Genomic DNA, 24,224 nt, shown 5'->3' on the forward strand with positions numbered 1-24,224 from the left:
TATGTAAAATATTTAAAATGTAAAAGTATTATTTAATAAAATAAAAAAAATAAAAATAATAATTATTAAGTATTTAATAAAATTAAGTAACAGCATTTTTTACAATGTATAGATAGTTACAGATAATATTATACTTTTAATAGTTATTGTATTATAATGTGTAAGTATGTGTAAATACTGAGTGCAACATTGTGTGTCGTGCACCGAAAAAGTATACAGAAGAGAGAGAGAGAGAGAGAGAGAGAGAGAGAGAGAGAGAGAGAGAGAGAGAGTTAGAGAGAGAGAGTTCATTGATTCTCATTGAGTTTCTTCAGTATGGCGATCACACAGAGTCGGTCTGTTGTTACACCGGAGATCTCGTGAATGAATCGTGACTCAACTGAACTGAATCCTCGGACAATGAGAATATATAATGAGAAATCACAGGCTGAGATGAGAGTCTGATGCTGGAGGGTTTTTAACGGGATCCGAGCGACGGAAACTCGTTCCGGTGAGTCAAAACCGAACTTCTGCTCTTCACTAACCCTCCATTAAACACACAACTACAACCCAAAACACCGAACTATACACGACAACACAACTTTTTATGTTATTATATAACTATATAATATATAAAAGTTTTCTCGTATGTTTTTGTGGGGGAGAGAATATTATGTGGTGATGGTGTTGTTGGTTTGACAACATGGCTGCTCGCTTTCATCTCTTCATTCCTCTAATTTACAGAAATTAAGTCTTAATCCTTGTTAATGTCTATATAACAAAGCCTACACATACAGATGTTGGGGATACTTGTGTGTATTGAGCAAACGCGTCTGTTCCTGCAGCTGAAACCGTTTCCGTTCCGCGAAAACAACAAACGCGAAACATCCCGAATCTCGGAAACTTGTTACTGAACAGAGGTTCATGTGAGACTTCAGCTCTTCGTGTGTGTTTGTGTTTTTATGTGACATTTTTCAGCTGGTACATGTGTGTTTTGTTGTGTTTCCGCAGGAAGTCAGAAAGAGAAACTTTAGAATGCATTGACAAAAATACCATAGTAGGTGTATTACCATGTTTTTGAACATGTATATTCTCTTTAAAGTACTTTGGAATAGTTACATCGTTTACAAGAAAGTGCTATTGTAGTACCACGATACAGTGATCAAATCACCACAGAAGTTCATACCATGGTACTGAAGTTCATGTACCATGTTATTTATTTACACAGTGCTGTGTCAATGCATTTCCAAAAATACATGTCCATAAACATGGTTCTATGGTACTGATGTACTGTATATGCCCATGGACCTTGAATCAGTTGTATTGTTTTCTGTTTGGTTGATCTGACATTAAACTTTAAGTTCTGGATTAGTAATTAAGCCACTTCATTAATAAACAGTGCAATTTTATAGCCTATACTTATATAATATAGCCTCCTATTGTGTGTACCATAGTACTAAATTACTACGATGTGGTACTTGGAAGAATGCAATGCTGCTACCATAATGCTGGTGTCCTAAATACCATGGTACTCTTTTAAGGGGCTGTAACTTGTGCTCTAGTGAGACATGATCCAAGACAGAGCAACTTATCAAATTATAAAGGAAGATTATGAGAACAGACAGTGTTTTTTCTCTGGAGTAAGACAAGAAAAACTGATGTGATTGTCTGTGAGTTTGCGAGATCATATTTGTGCATGTTCGTACCAGACCTGAAAGAGCTGAAGTCATCAGCAAGGCAAAAATAACCACGAGAGTGTCTTCATGCCAGTCGGTACTTTTGCATGTGTGTATGAGTGTGTGTGCCCGAGTGAATGGGGCCCCTGCTGCTCGCTGCGCTTTGGCTTCTTAAAACAAAGTGTTTGAAATCCATTTATTCAAGTGACCTGCGTAAAAGCTCCCTCACACACACACACGCACACACACACACACACACACACACACAGGTTGACAGAGGTTTGAGATCCGGAATCTTTGGAATGTTTGTCCCCCTTGTCGGATTTTCTGCCTACCTGCTACACACACACACACACACACACACACACACACACACACACACACACACACACATATGTTCACATTTACAGTGGCATTCAGACAGACTGATGGCCTTTTCCAGAATTGGGACGTCGTAAAATAATCATTCGAACTGGCAGACCCTAAAAGGTGTGTGTGTTCATTTACTGATTGTGACATCATTGTACAGTCTGCAGAACATCTCAAACCTTTAAAGGGGCAGTCCTGCCAAAAATTAAAATCCTGTCCTCATTTAGGGTATGTTTACCGGACAGTGATATAGGCTACTAGAGAACTGAAAGGTTTTTATTTTATATCTTTTTGAGATGACAATGTTGTGAAAACACTCCCTAGCTCACACTGATCCATGCAAAAGACGAAAACACTGTATTATTCTGCCAGGCCAGTAGTTGGCAATGTCACTTTATAAGAAGCTCGTGCATGAACCCGTAATGCGCATGATGTTCACAAATTTGCATTTTTATAGTTTACGTGGAGATGATAATCTTATTGTTTTCCGAAACGTACAATTTGAAACCCCTTTTCAAAAGTTTGCATTTTCAGGCCCCCAAAACCCCATTATCATTTAAATTGTTGCATAAAAAATTTCAGTTTTTACTTGAAAACAGTGTCTTTTAAACGGCCCCTAACTGACCCTCAGTTGTTCCAAATGTTTTTTCTTTCTGGTTGCCATTGAGTTCCATATTTATTTATTTTTTCCAAGCTATGTAAGTCAGTGGCTACCGACAAGTGTTTGCTTATCTACATTCTTTAATTAGATATGATGTTTTACGCTTAACAGAAGAGAGAAATTCATACAGGTTTGGAACAACATAAGGGTGAGTAAATGATGAAAATTTTTTTATTTTTTGGGGTGAACTATACCTTTAACACATTTCTGAAATGTTACTAGGTTGAATCAGTGGAGGTTTAATCCAGATGCACTTGTTTATGACCTCAAAATTGTTGGCCTTTATATATGCAAGTTTATTTTTTTATGATGATGATGTTGGCTGCCATTGTGTGCTTTTTTTAGTGTGCTTGGTTCTGGAAGCATATTTTCTATTTATTTTCTTTATAGGAATTTCAAATCATTCTTAAAAACACTTAAACTAAACCAAACAGCTCAGAGGGAAGGATGTAACTCAGCCAGAGTGGAAAATAAATAAAAGTTTTTGTTTACATAATATGTGTGTGTACTGTGTATATTTATTATTTATATATAAATACACACACATGCTTGTATATATTTCAGAAAAAGATGTTATGTTTGTATATTAAATATTTATGTATAATATAAATTATATGATTAAATATATATATACATGTTAATATTTTCAAAATATATACTGTATGTATGTGTATATATATATATATAATAGATATACACAGTACACACATATAATGTAAACAAAAACTGATTTGTGTCTGTGTGCATATGTGATGTTTTATTTTTGTTGTTTTGATATTTTTTGGAGTGAAATTGCTGCAAAAAATTGTTTATTTAATATAAATAATCATGCATGGCACCAGTAGTAACCAAAAAAATCAACTTCTTATTCTTATCTTTTGAGTTTGTGGTGAAATAGAGCCGGATGTGTTTTTGACAGCTTTCATTAGTTACCCTGCATTTCAGTGTGTTTAACTTCCTGGGTTTTCGGCTTTATTTGTTTCTGTACGAAATGCAAATAGAGCTGATGTCAGTCCTGTGAAACACAAACACACACAATCTCTTCTGTGCTCCGTCACGTCTCTCTCAATGGATGTGATGTCTGAGTTTGATCTAATTTTTGTGCACAAAGACATTGTGGCGCATGAGAGAAAGACGCTGACGGAGAACAGAGGAGTGTCTAAAAGGCAGATGAGGGCCGCTGTCCCCGGGAACCGTCCGAAGGCTTTTGTTGATCTCCCTAGAGGAGATATTCAGTCATTCGCTCCATGTAACAGAGAAACTGATATGAGCTGGCAGAGGAAGAAAAGAACACAAACTCCTCCAACTCAAACGAAACCTCTTCAGATGATTAATTAAGACAGTTATTAGATGCTATATATATACTTACAGTATTTAAGCACACATGCTGAGTAAACAGCCAGATGGAGCTGTCAGTTGTGGTCGTCATAGCAAATGTTACTGTTGTAAATGTTTCCATAACACGCAGTCATACAGCGCTGCTACTGTAGAGACTTTCAGACTAGCTGATGAGTTAATCATTTTTTATCATGATGCCACACACAGTTATTCTGACAGGTGGAAACCTGTTTCAGGCTGGTTTACGAGGTCGGGCGGATGCTTGAGTTCTTGCAATCCAATGTTTTATTGATTATGTAAATGTGTTTTTATTGCTTAAACCATTTAGTGTGCTGTGATACTTCAACATTACGATAGTCATCTGAAGTCAGTTTGTCACCCATGTAATGTTATCTAGCTGCTAGAAGAGGTTTTGTTGAAATTGCAAAACTTCTTGTGAAAGTCTGGCAAGCATCAGTTAAGACGGTTTGATCATTATAAACAAACCAATAATGTTTTGCAACATTTGCACTCTTGCAGAGTTGCAATGGCCTGTACATTATCCTGTTATTATTGCAATTGTAAACGATATGATCTATTCTAGTTTTATATAATTTTTTTATCATTTACATCACAAATACATCACAACCAAATGTATTTGTATATGTGTGTATATATACAAAATATATATTATACTATTATTACTTAAACTATTACTAATCTTTGTTTTATACATATTTTAACACACACACACACACACACACATATATATATATACATATATGTACACACATACTGTATATAATTTCTAATTGTTTACATAATTTTTAATTGTTTATATTTATATAATTCAAACATTTATATATCAATTACAAAATATATGTATATATTATACTTTTAATATATTTTTTATTATGTGTGTATATAAGCAGTAATGTATTAATTTTATTATATAATAAATTTCAATTTATTATATTAAATGACATTTTAAAAATTGCAAACAATTGTGTGATATATTTAGAATATATTAAAAGTATATGTAAAATATTATGTAGAATATAATAATTTGTTATTTTTATTTTTTTTGTTTGAAATATTTTCAGCATTTTTTTTTTATACAAATAAGGGAATGTGTCGCTATAATATAATTTTGTGTGTGTGTGTTGGCTCTATTAAAAATGTTGGCATATCAAGTTAAAAACATTTTTGTTGAGCTTTGGACTGTAGCTGTTGTTTCACAACCGCTCACAGCAGGGAACCAATAATATCTGGCAGTGTTATTAATAACTGGCTGTAATATTAATATCTGACAGCATTAGTCAGTGTGAGTATAGCAGCAGCATTCTGTTCTGGGTTGGTCTCAGAGGGGCCGTGGTGTCTGAAGTAAATGAGCGGCTCTGCTCTGCGTTTGGTTCTGAACTGAATGCAGGTATGAATGGAGGTTTGAGAATGAACTGCATCAGCACAGGCTAAAATCTGCCTGACCACACAGACGGATTCACACGCGCCTCATATGGTTCCTTTACATAATTGTTTTCCACTTATGGTGTGTGAGTGAAAGGTCATGTGTTTGGGCGGCTGACAGGAATAGTAAACTCACTGCCGCCCGCCTGTGTGACTCCTCCTCTACTTCCACTTTGAGGGTGTTTGTGGTAGTGCAGAGACTGTGTGTTTGAATTAATTGTGAACTCCAGCAGCAGTTTAATATGAAATGAAGCTGCTGTTGTGTGTTGATGATATGAATGATTAGGCTCCTCCCGAACCTGCCTTGGGAACTTATATACACTTTTACGTGTGTGTGTGTGTGTATTTTCAGTATAATTTTCTGATATGAAAAGGTATTAAAATTATATATTTTTGTGTTGTGCTAATTAAAGGGATTGTTAACTTAGAAATGAAAATTCAAATGGATTTAAATTGCATATGCAATTTAATGCAATGCAATCCGATTGAAAATTCATGGTGGAAATTAAAAAAACTGCTCCATGACAAGGCTCCATCTTGCAAAGCTGATCTGTCAACCACTGTTCGATAAAGTTGGAAACAGCTTGATGAAGAATATTGTTTTTCATTAGTGAGGTCCATGTCCCCAAAGAATTCAGGCTGTCATAAAAGCAAGAGGAGGAGCTACGAACTACTAACTGTGTGTTTTAGTAGATGATTCCATCCTTTTTTCCTCTACTTGATATGGAAAACAAATTTTCATTAATTAAGAGTTTAATATCTTTTCTTTTGAGGTATGTTTAAAATAACCAGAATGTTGAACTATTAAACAAAAATTGTTTTGTGTGATATCTTGTCATTCGTTTCTTTGTTATGAAGTAAAAAATCTGGGTAAACAACATCAAAGTGTGGTGATTCCATCATTTTTGCCAGGGGTTGTAGATGATAATCATATAATCTGCTATTGAAATGGACCATTACTGTCAACTAAAGGCACTGGAATATGGAATCCTTTGATGAGACACTTTAATATTTACTGAAAGAGAAACTAAATGAGTTTTGTATGTGATGCTGCATTTATCGGTCAATGTACCTGAAGAAATCTTGTGCTCTGACAGGAGCAGATGTGATTGACAGACTGTCGTGTGAATGATCACAGATGCAGCAGGAGGAATGAGCAGTGTGGGAATCAGAGATGTGCTGGACTGTGGCTGTGATGAATGTGTGATTAATCTGGGATTAATGTGACAGCTCAAGTAAACAAACGTCTGATCATCTCACTTCCTTCCTGTTTTCAGGCCTCTTGATGCTCTCACCTGACTGACTTACAGCCGAGATCAGGTAACCAATGACAGGCATTTCCTCTTAATTAACTTGTACTTCTGCATTTCAGATTTCAGTTGCATTTCAACATTTAATGTGTGCACTGTTCTTTCTGTTTATGAAAGAAGTCTCATGCTCACCAAGGCTGCATTTATTTTATCAAAATACAGTAAAAACAGTAATATTGTGAAATAATTTTTACAATATAAAATAACCAAGTTCTATTGTAATATATTTTAAAATGTAATTTATTCCTGTTATGCAAAGCAGAATTTTCAGCATCATTACTCCAGTCTTCAGTGTCACATGATTCTTCAGAAATCATTCTGATATGCTGATTTGCTGCTCATTAAATGTTTCTGATTATCAATGTTGAAAAGAGTTGTGCTGCTTAAAAACTGTGTGGAAGTCATGATTTTCATTGAAATCATTTAATGTCTTTATTGTCACTTTTGATCAATTTAATGCATCCTTACTGAGTAAAAGTAAGTAAAACTAAAATCTTACTGACCCCAAACTTTTAACCCTTTCATACCTCATTTCTTCATTAGAGATCATTGTGATTAAGGGAGTTTCAGTCCTCAGCTGCAGCCGGTGTGTGAGTGTGTTGGTGATTTTTAACGTGTCAGTGTGATGAGTGTTAATGTGAGTTCAGGACAGTGAGGTGCTGCGTGTTTGAGAAATTCTTCTCACTTAGTTATGAGTTTGTTCAGAATCTCATTCAGTTCAAATAAGGCAATGAGGACAAAATGACGATGTCATCGAGTTGAAGAAGACAGTGAACGAATAAAAGGAAAGAGTTCTTCCCGAGTGTTTGGATGTCAGTTTTAGTGGAGTTGTGTTAAAGTAGCAGTTGTGAGTGTTTGTACCTCTGTGTCCCAGGGGATTATGGGTAAGTCTCACCGGAGACCCTCAAATCCCTGCAGGAATGTGTGTACACATGATTCAGTGCTTTGCAGTAAATAGAGAGAGATTCAGTTCTGTTCTTTATTAAGATGTTAGGGAAATTCAGTTGTGTGTCGGCTGTCGATGAGTGTCCAAAAAAGTCACTGTTAAAAGGTTTTTGGCACATCTGGTTGCTAGGTTGTTCTTTCTTTCTTTCTTTCTTTCTTTCTTTCTTTCTTGTTAAAATACAATCCATCACATTTCTTTACCATCATGCAAGGTTGAAAAAAAAAACCACACACATTGTTACACATTATGCAAAAATACAGGTCTTTATTTATTTTTAGCAACAACATAAAGGGAAAAAATAACCATCAAATTGTATTACCATAATGCATGTTTTTTTAATTTCAATATAAGAAATTGCCTTTAAGTTACAGTTTTATGTTTGTGAAACAGTCTGAAGATGCTTCATTCTTTTAAAGATATTTATTTTGAGATTTCAAAAGTGCCTCTAATTAAATAATCACTCTCTGTGTGTCTCTAGGATGATAGAGGAGAGACGGAAGGGGAATGTCATGGCCGACAGGAAGCAGATCTTCACAGACATGAGTGAGTGACGCCCACCACATGACCTTTGACCCACAATGCACATGTTCATAAACTGATGCATCGGAGTATAAATGTGCAACTTTGATTCTTCAGAGACGCAGAATTATGACACCATCCGGCTGTCCACGTACCGCACCGCCTGCAAGCTCAGATTCATTCAGAAGAAATGCAACCGTGAGTAGCACTGGACTGATCTTGAAAAAGATGCATTTTGCAGATTGTTTGCAAATTCAAAACAAAGCTCAGCATGAATGAACTCTATTTAGTATGATAAGTGTGAAACATAGGCCAGAAATAAGCTCTTGTTTAAAAGTTTGGGGTCAGTAAGATTTTTTTTTCTTAGAAATTAATACTTTTATTTATCAATGACGCATTTAGTTGATCGAAAGTGACAGTAAAGACATTTATAATTTTACAAAAGATTTCTATTTCAAACAAAAAAAAACTGTTCTTTTTATTTTCATATTCATCAAATAAGCAAAGGAAACCATGGTTTCCAAAACAATTTAGTCAGCAAAACTGTTTTCAACATTGATAATAGTCAGAATTGTTTCTTGAGGGGCAAGTCAGCATATTAGAATGATTTCTGAAGAATCATGTGACACTGAAGACTGGAGTAATGATGCTGAAAATACAGCTTTGATCACAGGAATAAAATACATTTCAAAATATATTACAATAGAAATCAGCTATTTTACATTGTAATAATATTTCACTGTTTTTACTGTATTTTTGATCAAATAAATGCAGCCTTGTTGAGCATGAGAGACTTCTTTATAAATGACATTGTGTCACAATTTCAAGTTTAAAAGTGAGTTTTTATCATTTTTATCATATTTAGAGAAATCTGGACTGACATAGTAAGTATTTCTCTGACATAATTCCCTATATTTCATGTGTTTTCTCAGTGCATCTGGTGGACGTGTGGAACATGATTGAGGCGTTTCGTGACAATGGTCTGAACACGCTGGATGTCTGTACTGAGATCAGCGTGGCTCGGCTGGAGACCATCATCACCTGCATCTACCAGCAGCTAAACAAACGGCTGCCCACCACACACCAGATCAACGTCCAGCACAACACCAGCCTGCTGCTCAACTTCATGCTGGCGGCACACGACAGGTGAGAGTGTGTTTGTTTGTGAAAGTTTGGGATAATTTCAGATTTGTTTAAAGAAATTAACATTAATTAGCAAGCATGCATTAAATTGATCCAAAGTGACAGTAACAACATTTATGATGTTAAAAAAGATTTCTATTTCAAATAAATGGCATTCTTTCTATTCACAACTTTCTATTCAGTTCTGGTCTGAATCCGCATCAGTTGATTTGACGGTGTAACTGTGTGTGTTTTGCAGTGATTCTCAGGGAAGGCTGACGGTGTTTTCAGTGAAAGTGATGCTCTCGGTGCTGTGTGGAGGGAAACTGGTTGATAAACTTCGCTGTAAGTTCATGCATCGATTTCAGCAGTGATGCCCACTAGTGGACAAATCAAATCGAGTCACCTTTATTTATCTGGCGCTTGTTTTCTAGGTGTATTAGGAATGGGATGATCTCCAAATGTGTTGATGTTTGTTTAAATCATTTGTCTGATGTGAGGATTGGCTATGCTGTTTAATTGTGCTGATTTTGCATTTGTTTGAGTGTGTTGGAGGTCATGGGAACAAGTTGGAGTAGTGAAAATAATAGAATCAATCATGCAAACTTCTTCAAACATAAGACAATTTCAAATTCTGCTGTAAAGACAATTGGTGTATCCAAAATCACTGTTTAAATACAGTAGCTTCTACATTTGAATTTGAACTTGCTTTGCCACCATTAAAAAAAGTATGTTGTATATAGTATGAGTGGCCTCATGGGATAGTAAAGTGTCCATCGAATTTAGACAATGGCATACTTTTTTTTACCTACTATATAGTAAGGAAGTATTTGTTTTCAGATGCAGGGAATATCTTTATTCAGTTCAGTGTGAAGTTTATCAGTTATGATATTGATATGCATGTCATTGCTCATGAACATGTTCTGTGGCTGATGTAAAGTGTGTGTTTGTGTGTGTGTGTTAGATATTTTCTCTCAGATATCTGATACTCATGGTGCGATGGTGATGTCCAAGTTTGACCACTTCCTGCGAGAGGCGCTGAAGCTGCCCACTGGCGTATTTGAGGGGCCGTCGTTTGGCTACGTGGATCACTTCGCCAGATCCTGCTTTCCTCAACAAGTAACAATTCCACACTTGTTTCTTCTCTTTGTGTTGTAAGAGGTGTTTGTATAAACCTGACTATTATTGCTCATAGATTGGGTCAGTGATCTGAACATTGAGTGTTAGACTGTGTGACTGATCATTTGTGCTACAGAAGTAATAATGAAGTAAAAATACTCCAAATCATGCATCTGAATGAAGCAATCAAACTTAGTTTTAACCTGGTGTGGGGTTCTCAGTTATGGAAAAAGCATAATCACTCTTATTTTGAGAGATCACACAATTGTTCATTAACTTTGGAAAGCCAGATCTTGCTATTGTTAATTTTTTTTATTGCCTTCTTAACAGTGGGTTTAATTGAACTTGAACTTCAAGTAACAAGTATAGTTAAATTTTTTTAAAATGTATAAAAATTAGATAAAAAATTATATTAAACACAAGCCCTAAATGCTCAGAATACCTTAGCAACCACAAAGCAACATCCTGTGTGTTAATGTGCAAAAGTTCTGTCATGGATGCATTTATTGAGTCTGTGTGTGTGTGTGTGTGTGTGTGTGTGTGTGTGTGTGTGTGTGTGTGTGTGTGTGTGTGTGTGTTTAACAGATGTGTGTGTTTGTGTGTGTGTTTCTGGATACTCTGATGTCAGATTCTCCTCCTCAGTGTCTCATTTGGCTTCCTCTGCTGCATCGGCTGGCAAACGTGGAGAATGGTAACTCACGGAATAATATACTCTTAATTATTTATATTACTCACACTTATTTATGCTGCCGTGACAAAGCTAGAATTTTGACAAGTCTCCAATCATGAACATTCATTTTCTAATTCAATATTTGTATATTCCAGCACAATGAATCTGTCTCTGTTTGTCAGTCTATCATCCGGTGGCGTGTTCGTTCTGTCGGTCAGAGGGCATGATGGGATTTCGTTACCGCTGTCAGCAGTGTTTTAACTATCAGCTGTGTCAGAACTGTTTTTGGCGAGGTCATGCGAGTGGAAACCACAACAACCAGCATGAGATGAAGGAGCATTCGTCCTGGGTGAGGATCAGCTACAGTGCTCATCTCATATTTGTTTTATTAATAAATAAATAAATAAATAAATAAATAAATAAATAAATAAATAAATATATATTAATGCTGGGCAACGATAAATTATTTTTTTTATTGTGATTAATCGCATTATGCACAAAATTCAATAATCCATTCAAAAGTAGTGTATTGTGTACTTTTTTCATTAAAAAGTACTGCTATATGAATGAAAGTGCAATAACATTTGGTTTGCAAACACTTTTAACAAAGAAGGTGTTTTTTTTTTTTTTTACAGCAGTATTTCTTTTACATTATAGCAGTTAAAATTATTTATTGTAAATCTCAGCTTTAATGTAACTAATGTAATTTAACTTTAAATCTAACATTAATGTAATCAAATTAAATATAAAACATGCTACTTGCCACTGCTAGGGCATTAACATTTTTATAGAAAATATTTTATAGTTTGTTATATAATATATATATATATATATATATATATATATATATATATATAGTTTTTTTTTTCTGTAGTCTATGTATAATGTTTGCACTAAAAACAGTCATAAAATAGTTTTTCATGTTTCATGCCACCATCCAGGAAAATGGAAAACCAGGAAATATAAAGATTTTTTTTTTTTTAGTCCTAGGAATTAATAACATTATAAAAGTTTTTTTTTTTTTTTTTAAGCAAATTTACATTTCTACACTACCATTTAAGTTTTTGGGATTGCTAGGATTTTTAAAAAGTCTCTAATGCTCACCAAGGTTGCATTTATTTGATAAAAAAAAAAAAAAACAACAACAAAAAAAAATAGTAAATAATATAGTAAAATATTATTATGATTTACAATTTCAGAATTTTCAGCACCATTACTCCAGTCTTCAGTGTCACATGATCCTTCAGAAATCATTCTAATATGCTGATTTGCTGCTCTAAAACACATTTTTATTATTATCAATGTTGCAAATATTTGTGCTGCTTAATATTTTTATGAAAACTGCAATGCATTTCTTTTTTCAGGTTTGTTTGATGAATATAAAATAGAAATAGTTTGTAACACAAATGTATTTACTGTCACTTTTGATCAATTTAATGCATCCTTGCTGAATAAAACAAATAATTTTTTTTTTAAATATTTTTATATCTAAAATTTTTTGTTTTTTTTTTTGTTTTTTTGTTGTTTTTTTTTTGTGTGGGGTTTTCACAGGGTGTGAAAATATTTTGATTTCTATACTAAATGTGCATTTCTTTATACAACTGGAATCTGTTACTTAATCTGAAACAGTGCAAAAAGATTCAAGTGGAAACTTTTCATGTCTTTTGGAGGTTTTTAGTTTTGGTTCCTCATATTTGTGTGTGTTTGTTCCAGAAATCTCCAGCTAAGAAGTTGGGTCATGCCATCAGTAAATCTTTGGGCTGTGTGCCGAGCAGAGAGCCGTCCCATCCCGTCTACCCAGAATACCCTGAGAAACCCCTCAACCTGTCCAATATAGTGTAAGACAGTCTCTCTCACACACACACACACACACACACACACACACACACACACACACACACACACACACACACACACACACAGCCCTCTGTCTGTGGCCATTTTGGAAGTGTTGGGAATGTTTCTATTGGTTCCCGACATCACATGATCACATTGTCTCTGTGGACACATTGATGAGGGTCAGACACGATCACTCGTCAGAGACAGAGAGAGACAGAAGGAGTTTGCTTTTATTATCTGCTTACAGACGTGAGGTCAGTTATGATTTTGTCTTCATTCTGATGTCTGTTTGTCTCAGTCTGTATGTTTTTTCCCCAGGAATCATGCTCTGTGTCTCTCTCTGTTCTGTCTGTGTTGCTTCAGTCTCTTAGTTTTGCATGACTGACCTGTGTGTGTGTGTGTGTGTGTGTGTATTTGGGTCAGCTGAACAGTATAATGTTTAATTTATTCTGAATTCATGTGTGTATGTGTAAGAGAGAAATTCTGTAAGTGTCCATGAACTTTTATTAACATCCATTCAGTTTTTAGTTTAAAGTGTACGTGAGTGTATAATCACCTTTTAGTTTTTTTTTTTTGTTTTTGTAGTTCACTACACTGTGACAAATTAAACTGTGACTTTTTTTTTTAATTATAGATATTCCCTGTTTATCAAGGTGGAACTATGCATGAATAATAATGAAAAAATTCAAAATGTTGTTTAAAATGGTTAAAGATAAATATTATCTAATATTATTATGAAATATTCAATCTTATGTTATGTAATCTTATCTTATGTTATGTATTATATATTACATAGCCCTGCATCTTGAAAAAATATGCTGATTTGCAAAAATATAAACTTTCCATCACAGAGAATTCTTTCTTTCTTTCTTTTTTTTTTTTTTTTTTTTTTTTTTTTTTTTTTACAAAATAATAATGTAAAATCTTTTTATTTAATTTATATTTAGTAAATATGTGTGTATGTATAAACTTTAAAGCACTTAAAATAACACAAATCAGACAAATTAACATAAGCAGTGAAATATCTGAGTACTGAACAAATATTTGTAACCTGACTTGGAAATTATGTCGTTATGGTGTTTTTTTTCTGGTGATTAAGGGATAATACAAAACTTCACCTTACAAATGTTTGTCAAAAGCAAAAAAGCTACAGAATGCTTAATATTTTGTGAGTAAGTGCATCGTGTCTAAGCAAAACAGGCATTATTTTTGGAATCAGCACCTTAAAATTAGTAAGAAGCTAGTATTTGATTTCACTCAGTAAATATGATGCTGGGTGGTGTTGTTTTATTATATAGATACCCATGTCATTGTGTTTTTCTCTAGTCCTCCCCGTCCAATAGGAAACATGAATGAACCAGTTCTGCCCCCGTCTGCAGGCCCCAGCCCCACTAAGAGGTGAGCACCTGCTCTTCACCTTTGACCTTTAAGATCAATCAGCTCAAACTGTTTTATGTGTGAGAAATTTGATATCTTATTATACACATTATTGCAATCCTACAGGCATCACTTGTAAAATACAAACTAAAATATGTATTTAATTTCCTTTTTTTCCTAGTAAAGTAAATCTAGCTTATTTTTGTAATATCAGTCATCTATTGGTTATTGACATTATAATAAATTATAAATTTAATATCAGCAATTTCATTCAAAACTAAAATAGAAAAATTGCCAGCCATACATTTATTTTTTTTTTTTTACATGCCTTGAAACTGTATTTACATTTTCATTAAAAACCGTTACTACTATTACTACTACTTGGCTGAATGGTGCTCTTATTTAAATGCTCTTATACAAGAATTAATAGTTCAAGAGGAAAAATAAATGTTTAATTTCACTTCTCAGCAACACTGTCATATTTTATTGTTAAAAAAATGTGTAGATTATGTTACTACAACTTTGCTGAGGAAAAAAGCAAATTTAAAAATAAAAATATAGCTTTAAAAAACATTGCATATATTGTCTTTTAAAGGGGTCATATGATGCGATTTAAATTTTTCCTTTCTCTTTGGAGTGTTACAAGCTCTTGGTGCATAAAGAAGATCTGTAAAGTTGCAAAGACTCAAATCCAAAGAGATATTCTTTAAGTTAAGACTCGTCCACACCCCCCTAAACAGCTCATTCTAACACACCCCCACATCTCTACATCACTATGTGGGAAGATTTGCATAACGCCGCCCAAATGTTCACACAAAGAAAGAAGGTGTACCTTTTATTCTCACTGTTGCCGCCGGGGCCATTTCATGGAGAAGCTGTGTGTTTCATTGTGAAAGTGAAACTACTTTGTTTGGCCTTCAAAAAAAGAGCACGATATCCGCTTCGTCATGCCTGGAGCTGATCTGTGCTGGTCGCTGAGGAAATACATCAACTTTGCGCTCACCGTGGATGAAGCGGTGTCCAGCCCAGGGTCGTCACATGTGGTTGTCGCAACCCCCGGCCGCTCCTTCGTTCAATCCGCCGGCCGTTCCTCGTTATAGCTGCTGGCTGCCACTCACTCAAGCCCCCGGCTGTTCCTCACTCAAAGCTGCTGGCGCTGGCTGGCGCTCACTCAAGCCGTGCTGGCGCATATGTAAAGGATTTGCCACTGATGATTCAAATGCAGATTTTGAGCAGTGTAGAGTAGTACTTGTTGTTTATCATTTCTCCGATCACAAATGCAGACATGGTTTTATGTTTATGCGGCGTGATATGCAACGCGTAAAAAGACAGTAAAAGTCATTATAATCAGTAATTATGTCGACACTGGATGCAACAAATGGCTCGTTTGTAATGGGTTTTATTGTTTTTGTCCTGTCATGCCGGTGTTCTGACCAGGACACACCATAACAGTATATGTTGAGGGGTGTAACATTTCCGTCAGACACTTGAAACATTTGGCCAATCACAATACACTGGATAGCTGGCCAATCAGAGCACACCTCGCTTTTCAGAACGATGAGCTTTATAAAAAAACGATGCGTTTCAGAAAGCGGTGCATAGTGGACAAGCTATAATGTACAGTATGTGGAAAATAATGTGTTTTTTTGAACCTTAAACCGCATAAACACATTTCATTACACCAAATACAGAAAATAATGTTCTTTTTACCCGCATCATATGACCCCTTTAAAGAATGAGCCACAATGCTGACGTGATCTAATCGTTAGCACACCCTGAGCACATGTAAGTTCCTCCTCTTATCAGAAAGACATATCAGCATAATTTTTCATATCGGGCCATTGCTGATATTTACTTTTAAAACCATTATCAGCAGATTCCCATATTGGTCCAATAATATCGTGCTTCCCTAATTATTATTAAATAATTATTATTTTAATAAATATAATTTTTATTTGATGAACCTGTAAACCTGTAAATTATGGAGCCTAGTTTCATCCCTAATACAAATTAGGGACTAAGCAGTGTTAGAGTACAGTCCTTTCATACAAAACCTGTTTGAGTCTGTAATGTGCTATTTAATTTGATTTGTATGTGTAGACCGCCGACTCTAGCCGCAGCTGAGCGTATGAATGAGGAACATGCTCTGATCGCAGCGTATGTGAACAAACTCCAGAGCAACCCACGGTGAGTGTGTGTGTGTGTCTCCTGAGGTTATTGTAAATGTAAATGTAATAATATTTTCTGTGTGTGTTTGTAGTGCATTAGACAGTCCTACCCGAACGGATGAAGAGCACAAACTCATCGCTCGTTACGCCTCTCGTCTGGCCACGGATCCTGGACACACAGGAGTGAGTTACACACATTTACTATCGCTTTAATAAGTATGCTCACTACAGACTTATAAGATGCCTTCTAGCATTGAAAAACACTTAAATCGACTTGATTTTTTTTATCATCAAAGAAGCTCTCATTTTGGGACGGCTAAGCAAATGCACACAGTCATATTTCTTTATTCCTGCTGCTCTTGTGAATCACAGAGAGCTTCGGACGTCAGCTACGACACCAACAAACAGCAGAGAGAACTGATCATGCAGCTGGAGAACAAGAACCGGTACTCACGCTCACAGCTGCATATGGAGATGCTCTCATGAAGATTTACATCCAGTGGTTTTGGTTTCAGTCTCAGCGAGTGTGTGAATGGTAATGCTGTGTGTGTTTTCAGGGAGATTTTGCAGGAGATCCAGCGTTTGCGAACGGAGCATGAACAGGCATGTCAGCCCACGCCAGAGAGAGTCCAACAAAACCCGACCCTGCTGGCAGAACTCAGACAGCTCAGGTACCCCTCAAACACACACACATGTTGGGTTTTTGTTTGCCCTCATAGAGACCAGAAATGTCTCCACAAGGTCAAAAAATGACAAAATTTGCGATCCTTGTGAAGACATTTGGTTTTTACAACATGCCGTTTATCAGGACCACACATAGACACACACACACACACACACACACAGATATCAGATAGCATTGAAACTCAGATGTTCGTTTTTACTCATTTTACTTAACTTTCATTTTACTAACTTACATCAGGTTAAACTAAATGAAAATGACAAATGTTTCCTTAGCAACTGAACTAATTTTATCACTGATGATACATTTTTGTATCATTTTGTATTTGTTAAAATTAGTAGATGCACTGTGAATTAACATATGACCAATTGTATTTTTTACATTTGCATTCTCTCATAAATCATTGCATGTATGAGAGGTCTAAGCTCTGTGCTTGTGTTTGTGTGTGTTTTAGGCAGAGGAAGGATGAGCTGGAGCAGAGGATGTCGTCTCTTCAGGAGAGCAGAAGAGAGCTCATGGTGCAGCTGGAAGGGCTCATGAAACTACTGAAGGTACACCAGACACACAGGGCAAGACCAGACACTCTTTCTAGTGCACTGTAATATTTCAGCCACCGGAGGGCGTCACTCTCTTTAGAGTTTATCATGTGAGCTGCTGCCTTGATCTAGTTTCCCACTTTTCACTTCTTCTCTTTTCGGATTAGAGTTGATAGTGGTATTACTTGCTCTCGTCATCTGTTTTTCACTCCCTGTGTTCTTTCCCTCCATCTCTGTCCTGTTCCTGCAGGATGAGGAGCAGAGACAAGCTGTAAGTGTGTGTTTTACTGTGCATGTCAGAGAAATTACTGTGTGATTTCATAAGACTCATTTTGCTAGGCACATTTAAAAGTCACTTACACAAATAAATATGTAGATAAATAGAGATTTAGACTGTAGAATAGCATAGAATGTTTTTAGAATAGCAGTTTTTGATTTATGAATAAAATAAGGTACTACAGCATTAAATGTAAGTTGCTACGTTGCTAAATAATCACAGTGCCATAATTTGAGTTTACATGCCTCACAAATCAGACTGTCACATATGTATAATAATTTAGGTTTTTATAAAACATAGCAGCTTCAAAATTCATGCTTGAGGTCTTGACTGAGTGTAATTTCTCTTTTAGAACTAAATGTGAAAGTCTTTTCAAATTAATACATTAATACACAGATCTTATTTTACCCTTAAATAAAAAATTGCTATTGTAAAAATCCACAGGAAATTCTGGGCTGGCCTAACATTGAGATTTGTTATTGATTTTCTTTTTTTTAATAAAGAAAAAAAAAAGGAAATTTAAAAGAAGGACACCTACTGTACAAGCTGATCATTCATAAAAACCCAAAGTAGGCTTGTGAAACATTTTGATTACTACCAGTTTTTATTATTATTATTATTATTATTATTATTATTATAAGCAGGAAATATTCTACCATGTGTAGAGTATATTTTACATATATTTTAAGTGACAAAACATGACAAAAATAACAACATTCAGTTAAACCAATGTAGTGAAATAAAACTCTGCTTATGCTTGGCGGTGTTATTATTTTTAACCAAAACTATTCAAAATTAAGTGAAGTGAAGCTGAAATAAATATTAAATAAGGCATTAACTTAAAAAAAAGAAATGTTGCCTTGGCCACTAACTAAAATAAATGTTAAGTACTAAAATTACTAAATCTAAAACTGAAATAAATATGAAATTAAATAGAAATATAAAAAAACAAAAATAACAAAAGCCAATAAAAATGGCTAAGAATGCTAACTAATAAAATTAAAACATAAAATTACTAAAATTTAAATGAAACATAAAATCTGATTCAAAATTTTAAAAAATTATACTATTGTTGTATATAAATAAAATAGCACTGATGCTTACTCATTTGTAATATTATGAAAAAATAAACATTACAACTAATAAGATTTCCATCTTTAAAACCGGTGCTTATACTATTTTAGCCAGTGTATTAGTACATGAACATGGGGATATGAAAATGCTCTGTTTGAGTGTGTGATTAACTGTGCATGTAAGAGAAATTGTTCAGTGTCTCTCGTTTGTTTATATGAAAGTTCCTTTCCATTGTTTTTCATTTTTTTTCATTTAGGCGTATTTATCTCTTTCTTTTCCTCCCGATATTTAACTTCCAGTGTCTGCTGTAAGTTCTCAGAAAATATTAATGCATCTTTTTACGTGTTAGAAATAGTAGTACATATTTTAAGACTTAAGTTTTCCATAAAAAATAGAAATCCTTTCTTTGCCATGGGCTTTATTGTTTACCCAGCCTCTCTTATTTCAGTTTGGCTTTAGTTTAGTGCAGAGAATTCGCTTTTGATGTAAATATGCACTTACAGTTTTTAGTGCTAGCAGAACGGTTAAGCAGGTGTATCTCGTACAGTATGAAGTTTTCATTCTCTCTCTTCAGGCTCAAGCCGCTGGCTCCTCCCCCAGCCACGCCTCCCCTCATTCTATGCAGATGCCCATTCGCTCTCCCTCATCATGCCCCACCCCCACACACGGAGGCCACGTCCCCACCCACGGGCCCCAGGACTCTTTAGCTGGAGTGGGTGGAGATGTTCAGGAAGCATTTGCTCAGGGTAACCTCTTCATTTATCACTTTAACACAAAAGAGACTACTGTGTTTTATTTTCTGACGAGCAACAAGAATTTTTATTGGTCACATGATTCAGATTGTGACAGGATTGAACTGGGTAGCCCCACCCATTTTGACATCTCATAAGTCCGAAATAGTTAGTCTGTACTGTATATTAAACATCAAATATGTTGTTATTTTTGTATTTTGTTGATAAAATATTTTGAAATAATCTCAGTTCATGCATCTTTTGTGGTGTAACAATTTAGCCTTTTTTAACTCAATAAACCTACAAAACATTCTTTTTGTTTGGATCCTACAGGACCTCGCAGAAACCTGCGAAATGATCTCCTGGTGGCAGCAGACTCCATCACAAACACCATGTCTTCACTGGTCAAAGAGCTCAACTCAGGTACGATCATGATGCATTGTGGGAAGTCTGTGTTCTCACAGCTATGACAGAGAAATGGTGGGAGAATTTCAGGTTACCTGTTACTTGAAACAGACACAAACTAGCTAAACTACTAAAAAGTAAACACACACACAGATTTTTGGACATTCTAGTGCCATTATAGCATTTGAATATATAGATGTTAATATATTGGTTTATGAATTAGGGTTATTATAGTTAACTAAACGTGAAAGCATTAAATATTTTGTTACTTGAAATAAAGCTTTTAAGTGACATAAAATGCCACACAAACATTTCTCATTTTTGTTTATTTTAACTTGATTCATTAAAATAATTAAAACTGAAAAACAAATGTATAAAAAGATATAGATATATAACATGCAACAAAATTACTAAAACTTTAACTTTAACTAAAATTAAAAGAGAAGCAGAAAAATAAAAAATCAATTGAAAATGACCATAATAAAAACCATGATAGTATCTCAGTTACACTAAAATAACACTGATATGAGTTCCATGATTACCGGTGTTAATTTAGCATTATTTATATACTATTATAATATTTATTAATTTTTTTATTTGCTTTAATTTGTATATTTTCAGATTTTATTTCAATAAAAGTTAAGTTTACATTTAAGTACATTTTTTAGGTGCATTTGTAATTTTAATAATTTTTGTATATTTAGATTTGAGCCTTTTTTTACTTTTCAATTTTAGTTTTAGTAATTTTAGTACTTTTAACTTATTTTATTTCAGTCAAGGCAACATAACTTTTTAAAAAAAAATCTAATTAATATTATTATTTCAGCTTTATTTAAAAGAGAACAATTTGGATTAAATTATTAAATAAAATATTAAACAATTATAGTTTAATCATTTTAGTTTTAGTAAACAATAACACTTTTAAAATGTCTCTAGACAAAACATTTTTACAAAACTGTATTGGAGTTTATAATGCTTCTTAATTCATTCATTTTTATATACAAACATAATATATATGCTCTTCTGTTGTCTTTAGTAGAAGATGGAGGAGAGGAGGATGAGAGACTGCTGCAGAATGGCAAAGACAGAGGTATTACCCTCCACATCAGAACTACATTACCCAGAATGCATCTGTGCTCCTGAATGCAGACCTGGTTACATGAACATCAATGATTTCATGAGATTTATCCTCTCTGCACACAACAAAAGCTCATAATGTTTTATGGGGCGGGAGTGTGTGTGTCTGGCGTGTGTCTGTGCTGTCTGAGGGGGATCGTTAGTGCTTAATTACTCATTATTATTAACAAGGATGCTGTTTACGAGTGTGTGGAGCGGTGCTGGATGTTTTTTTTTAACTACTTCCTGTAGGGTCAGAGGGTTCCAGCACACTGAACCTTTATGAGCTGAACCCGTACTGGGAAACACCTTCATTATAGCGCTCGTTCTTTCTCTTTCTTCGCTGTGTTCATTCATCTCTCCATCCAGCTCCGCCGCTCATGTTTTATTGGTCTGCTTCTGATGGCCTTTCTCTGCTAGTTTCAGACGCCATCACTCAAATTAGGCTCTGAGCAGAAGTTTGCTCAAAATTGCTGTAGCTGGAATCATTTACTGAGTGAATATTTCCTGGAGAGCAGCACTTAAAACATGTTTCTGGTAAAATGCCCTAATGACTTATTATATTATATTAGATCCTTGATCATTACATATACGTGTACGTATGGTATCTTGCATCAAAAGGCTCATTTTATTTTGAAAGATATAAATGTCAAAAATTAGAAAATTGGAGCATCTCAGACTAAATTAACATAGACTTTAAACTTGATATTTCTGCAAATATCCATTTTTCAGTTATCATTTATTTTATAAACACACACAACCTTTCAAGGTTTTGAATGTTTTTAAAAATGTCTCTGATGCTCACCAAGGCTGCATTTATTTGATCAAAATACAATATAAACTTTAAAATTGTGAAATATTATTACAATTTAAACTAACCATTTTCTATTGGAATATATCTTAAAATGGAATTTATTCCTATGATGCAACACTGAATTTTCCGCATCATTACTCCGGTCTTCAGTGTCACATGATCCTTCAGAAATCATTCTAATATGATGATTTGCTGCTCAAGAAATATTTCTGTTTATTATCAGTGTTGAAAACAAAAACCAGCTGTTTTATATGCACAATTGTTCTACACTGTGTAAAAGTGTAGAGGGTCTATTTAATTAAAACACTATGTAGGTTAAACAAGGGTTGAGGAAACAAGGTGGTAGATTATCTACTCAATTAGTTCCTGTACTGAGCTGAAGCAGCTTTACTAATTCCAGATAAGAGAATTAATGGATCACCAGAGACTTCCAGACAACGTCTCTCTGTGTGTCTGAATATTACAACTTTTGAAGTATGTTAGCAGATGTCTCATGCAAGATATTATCTTTATTAACCCTATAAAGTCTACTGTATCTTGTTTAATAGGCAAATTTCTAAGGCCTGTAAATGATCAACATGATCAAAACTGCTGAAAATCCTGTTATACACAATCGATACTACATGCATTCTGTCACCTGACTGATAGTTTATGCTTTTTTAGGAAGTAAAAAGCATTTTAGTATAATTGTAAATACGTCCACCTTCAGCTTGTGGATAATTTTTTTTGATTTAAAATCTTTACTGATTATTATCAAGTATACATAAGAATAACTTTTGCCTTGTTTGTGTGCATTGTTAGGAATTAAATGCTTGACTGAAGCAACTTTGGCTACTTAATTATACAAACATTTTTTTTTAGAAGAATCATGTTCAAATTTGAGTGGCAAATGGAAAATTGGGAAGTTTTATCTCTCAATCAACATTGTATTGCATTGCATCAATTTTTGAAGCTACAAAGCTTTGATTATAAAACTAAACATTTAAATCTAATCTTACTAAAGACATATTCTGGGCAGATATAGAGTGACAACATATTTGTATGCAGTTTATGTAAGACTGTTCTCTTTGTTTTACATTGCAAGCTGTTAGAATTTCATCCTACTTTTTGTCCATATACATATCAGCTTATTTTTGCTGTTTGTTCTGAGTATAATTTAGGTGTTTCTCCACAAAAAGCTCAGTATTCTCAATATATTCTACTTTTTGAGCCAAAAACCTGATGTATCAAATATGACACAAAACACGTGCACAGAGTTTTAGTTCCATTCCAGAAAAATCAATTTTTCTGCCCATTATTTCTTATGTGAGGCTTTACAAGGTTGAAGTGAATCTTTGACTTTAAAATGATAATCATAATTTTGAGTTTTGTTTTCCAGGTTAAGCCAAATATGAAGCAAGCAGTGCCATGTGAGTATCACCCAGCATTATATCTGTAGGGGTGTTATTTTGTTCGTTTTGAATACTCAAACAAAATGTTTTTTGCATTATTTCAGGTGTGGCATCACCATGCAAACGCATTACCACAAAGACAATGACCTCTGAACCCAGACTCAGCCAATCAGAGAGTGTTCAGGGATTTGACTTCCTGTGGAGTGCTCGAGAAGGAAAATGTTTTGTTGTTTTCAATGTTTTATACCCTTCTTTGTTTGTGAGATAGAGATGCAGTTTTAAAGGTCTGTGTTGCGGACCTGCTAGTTCGAATAGTTATTCTCGTTTGAAGTTTGTAGCTGATTTTGTTAAAGTTTGAAAGCTTTTGAAAAACCGATGCACCCAAGGATGTGTCAGATCTGACGAGAACAAGACTGAATGGACTGATGTTGGAATGCAATAGAAAGTGATGCATGATTGAAGGATGAGCGTGATGAGTTGATTGGCTGACCGTGGTATGTGGGCGTGGTTTGTTGGATGTGGGTGTGGTCATGTTGATTTCTAGGACGCGGTTGCTGCAAATGCAGTATAAATGATCTTCTAAAGGAACTAAATTAAATAAAGGGTTGAGTTCAGTACTGTAATTTATTTTCGATTTACTTTTTTATTTATTTTCAGTAGAC

At 34.6% G+C, this 24,224-nt stretch overlaps 1 protein-coding gene across 1 annotated transcript in view; it reads left to right on the plus strand.

The window, feature by feature from the left end:
* The first annotated feature begins 280 nt into the window (after positions 1-280).
* Positions 281-24,224, plus strand: part of LOC109112793 (dystrobrevin beta-like) — a 24,779-nt gene continuing 835 nt past the window's right edge. The window contains exons 1-22 of the mRNA XM_042747023.1: positions 281-490; positions 6,744-6,786; positions 8,201-8,265; positions 8,359-8,439; positions 9,174-9,387; positions 9,623-9,708; positions 10,328-10,482; positions 11,068-11,173; positions 11,335-11,501; positions 12,866-12,990; positions 14,318-14,389; positions 16,469-16,555; positions 16,629-16,719; positions 16,909-16,982; positions 17,094-17,207; positions 17,673-17,769; positions 18,005-18,025; positions 19,680-19,851; positions 20,170-20,259; positions 21,278-21,331; positions 23,550-23,580; positions 23,667-24,224. The exon at positions 23,667-24,224 is cut by the window's right edge and continues 835 nt beyond it. Of these exons, the coding sequence (XP_042602957.1) occupies positions 8,202-8,265; positions 8,359-8,439; positions 9,174-9,387; positions 9,623-9,708; positions 10,328-10,482; positions 11,068-11,173; positions 11,335-11,501; positions 12,866-12,990; positions 14,318-14,389; positions 16,469-16,555; positions 16,629-16,719; positions 16,909-16,982; positions 17,094-17,207; positions 17,673-17,769; positions 18,005-18,025; positions 19,680-19,851; positions 20,170-20,259; positions 21,278-21,331; positions 23,550-23,554 (1,875 nt within the window). The 5' untranslated portion in view covers positions 281-490; positions 6,744-6,786; position 8,201 and the 3' untranslated portion in view covers positions 23,555-23,580; positions 23,667-24,224. The remainder of the gene's footprint in view (positions 491-6,743; positions 6,787-8,200; positions 8,266-8,358; positions 8,440-9,173; positions 9,388-9,622; positions 9,709-10,327; positions 10,483-11,067; positions 11,174-11,334; positions 11,502-12,865; positions 12,991-14,317; positions 14,390-16,468; positions 16,556-16,628; positions 16,720-16,908; positions 16,983-17,093; positions 17,208-17,672; positions 17,770-18,004; positions 18,026-19,679; positions 19,852-20,169; positions 20,260-21,277; positions 21,332-23,549; positions 23,581-23,666) is intronic.

This window comes from Cyprinus carpio, chromosome B20, assembly GCF_018340385.1.
Source record: "Cyprinus carpio isolate SPL01 chromosome B20, ASM1834038v1, whole genome shotgun sequence".
NCBI classification, from domain to species: Eukaryota; Metazoa; Chordata; class Actinopteri; order Cypriniformes; family Cyprinidae; genus Cyprinus; species Cyprinus carpio.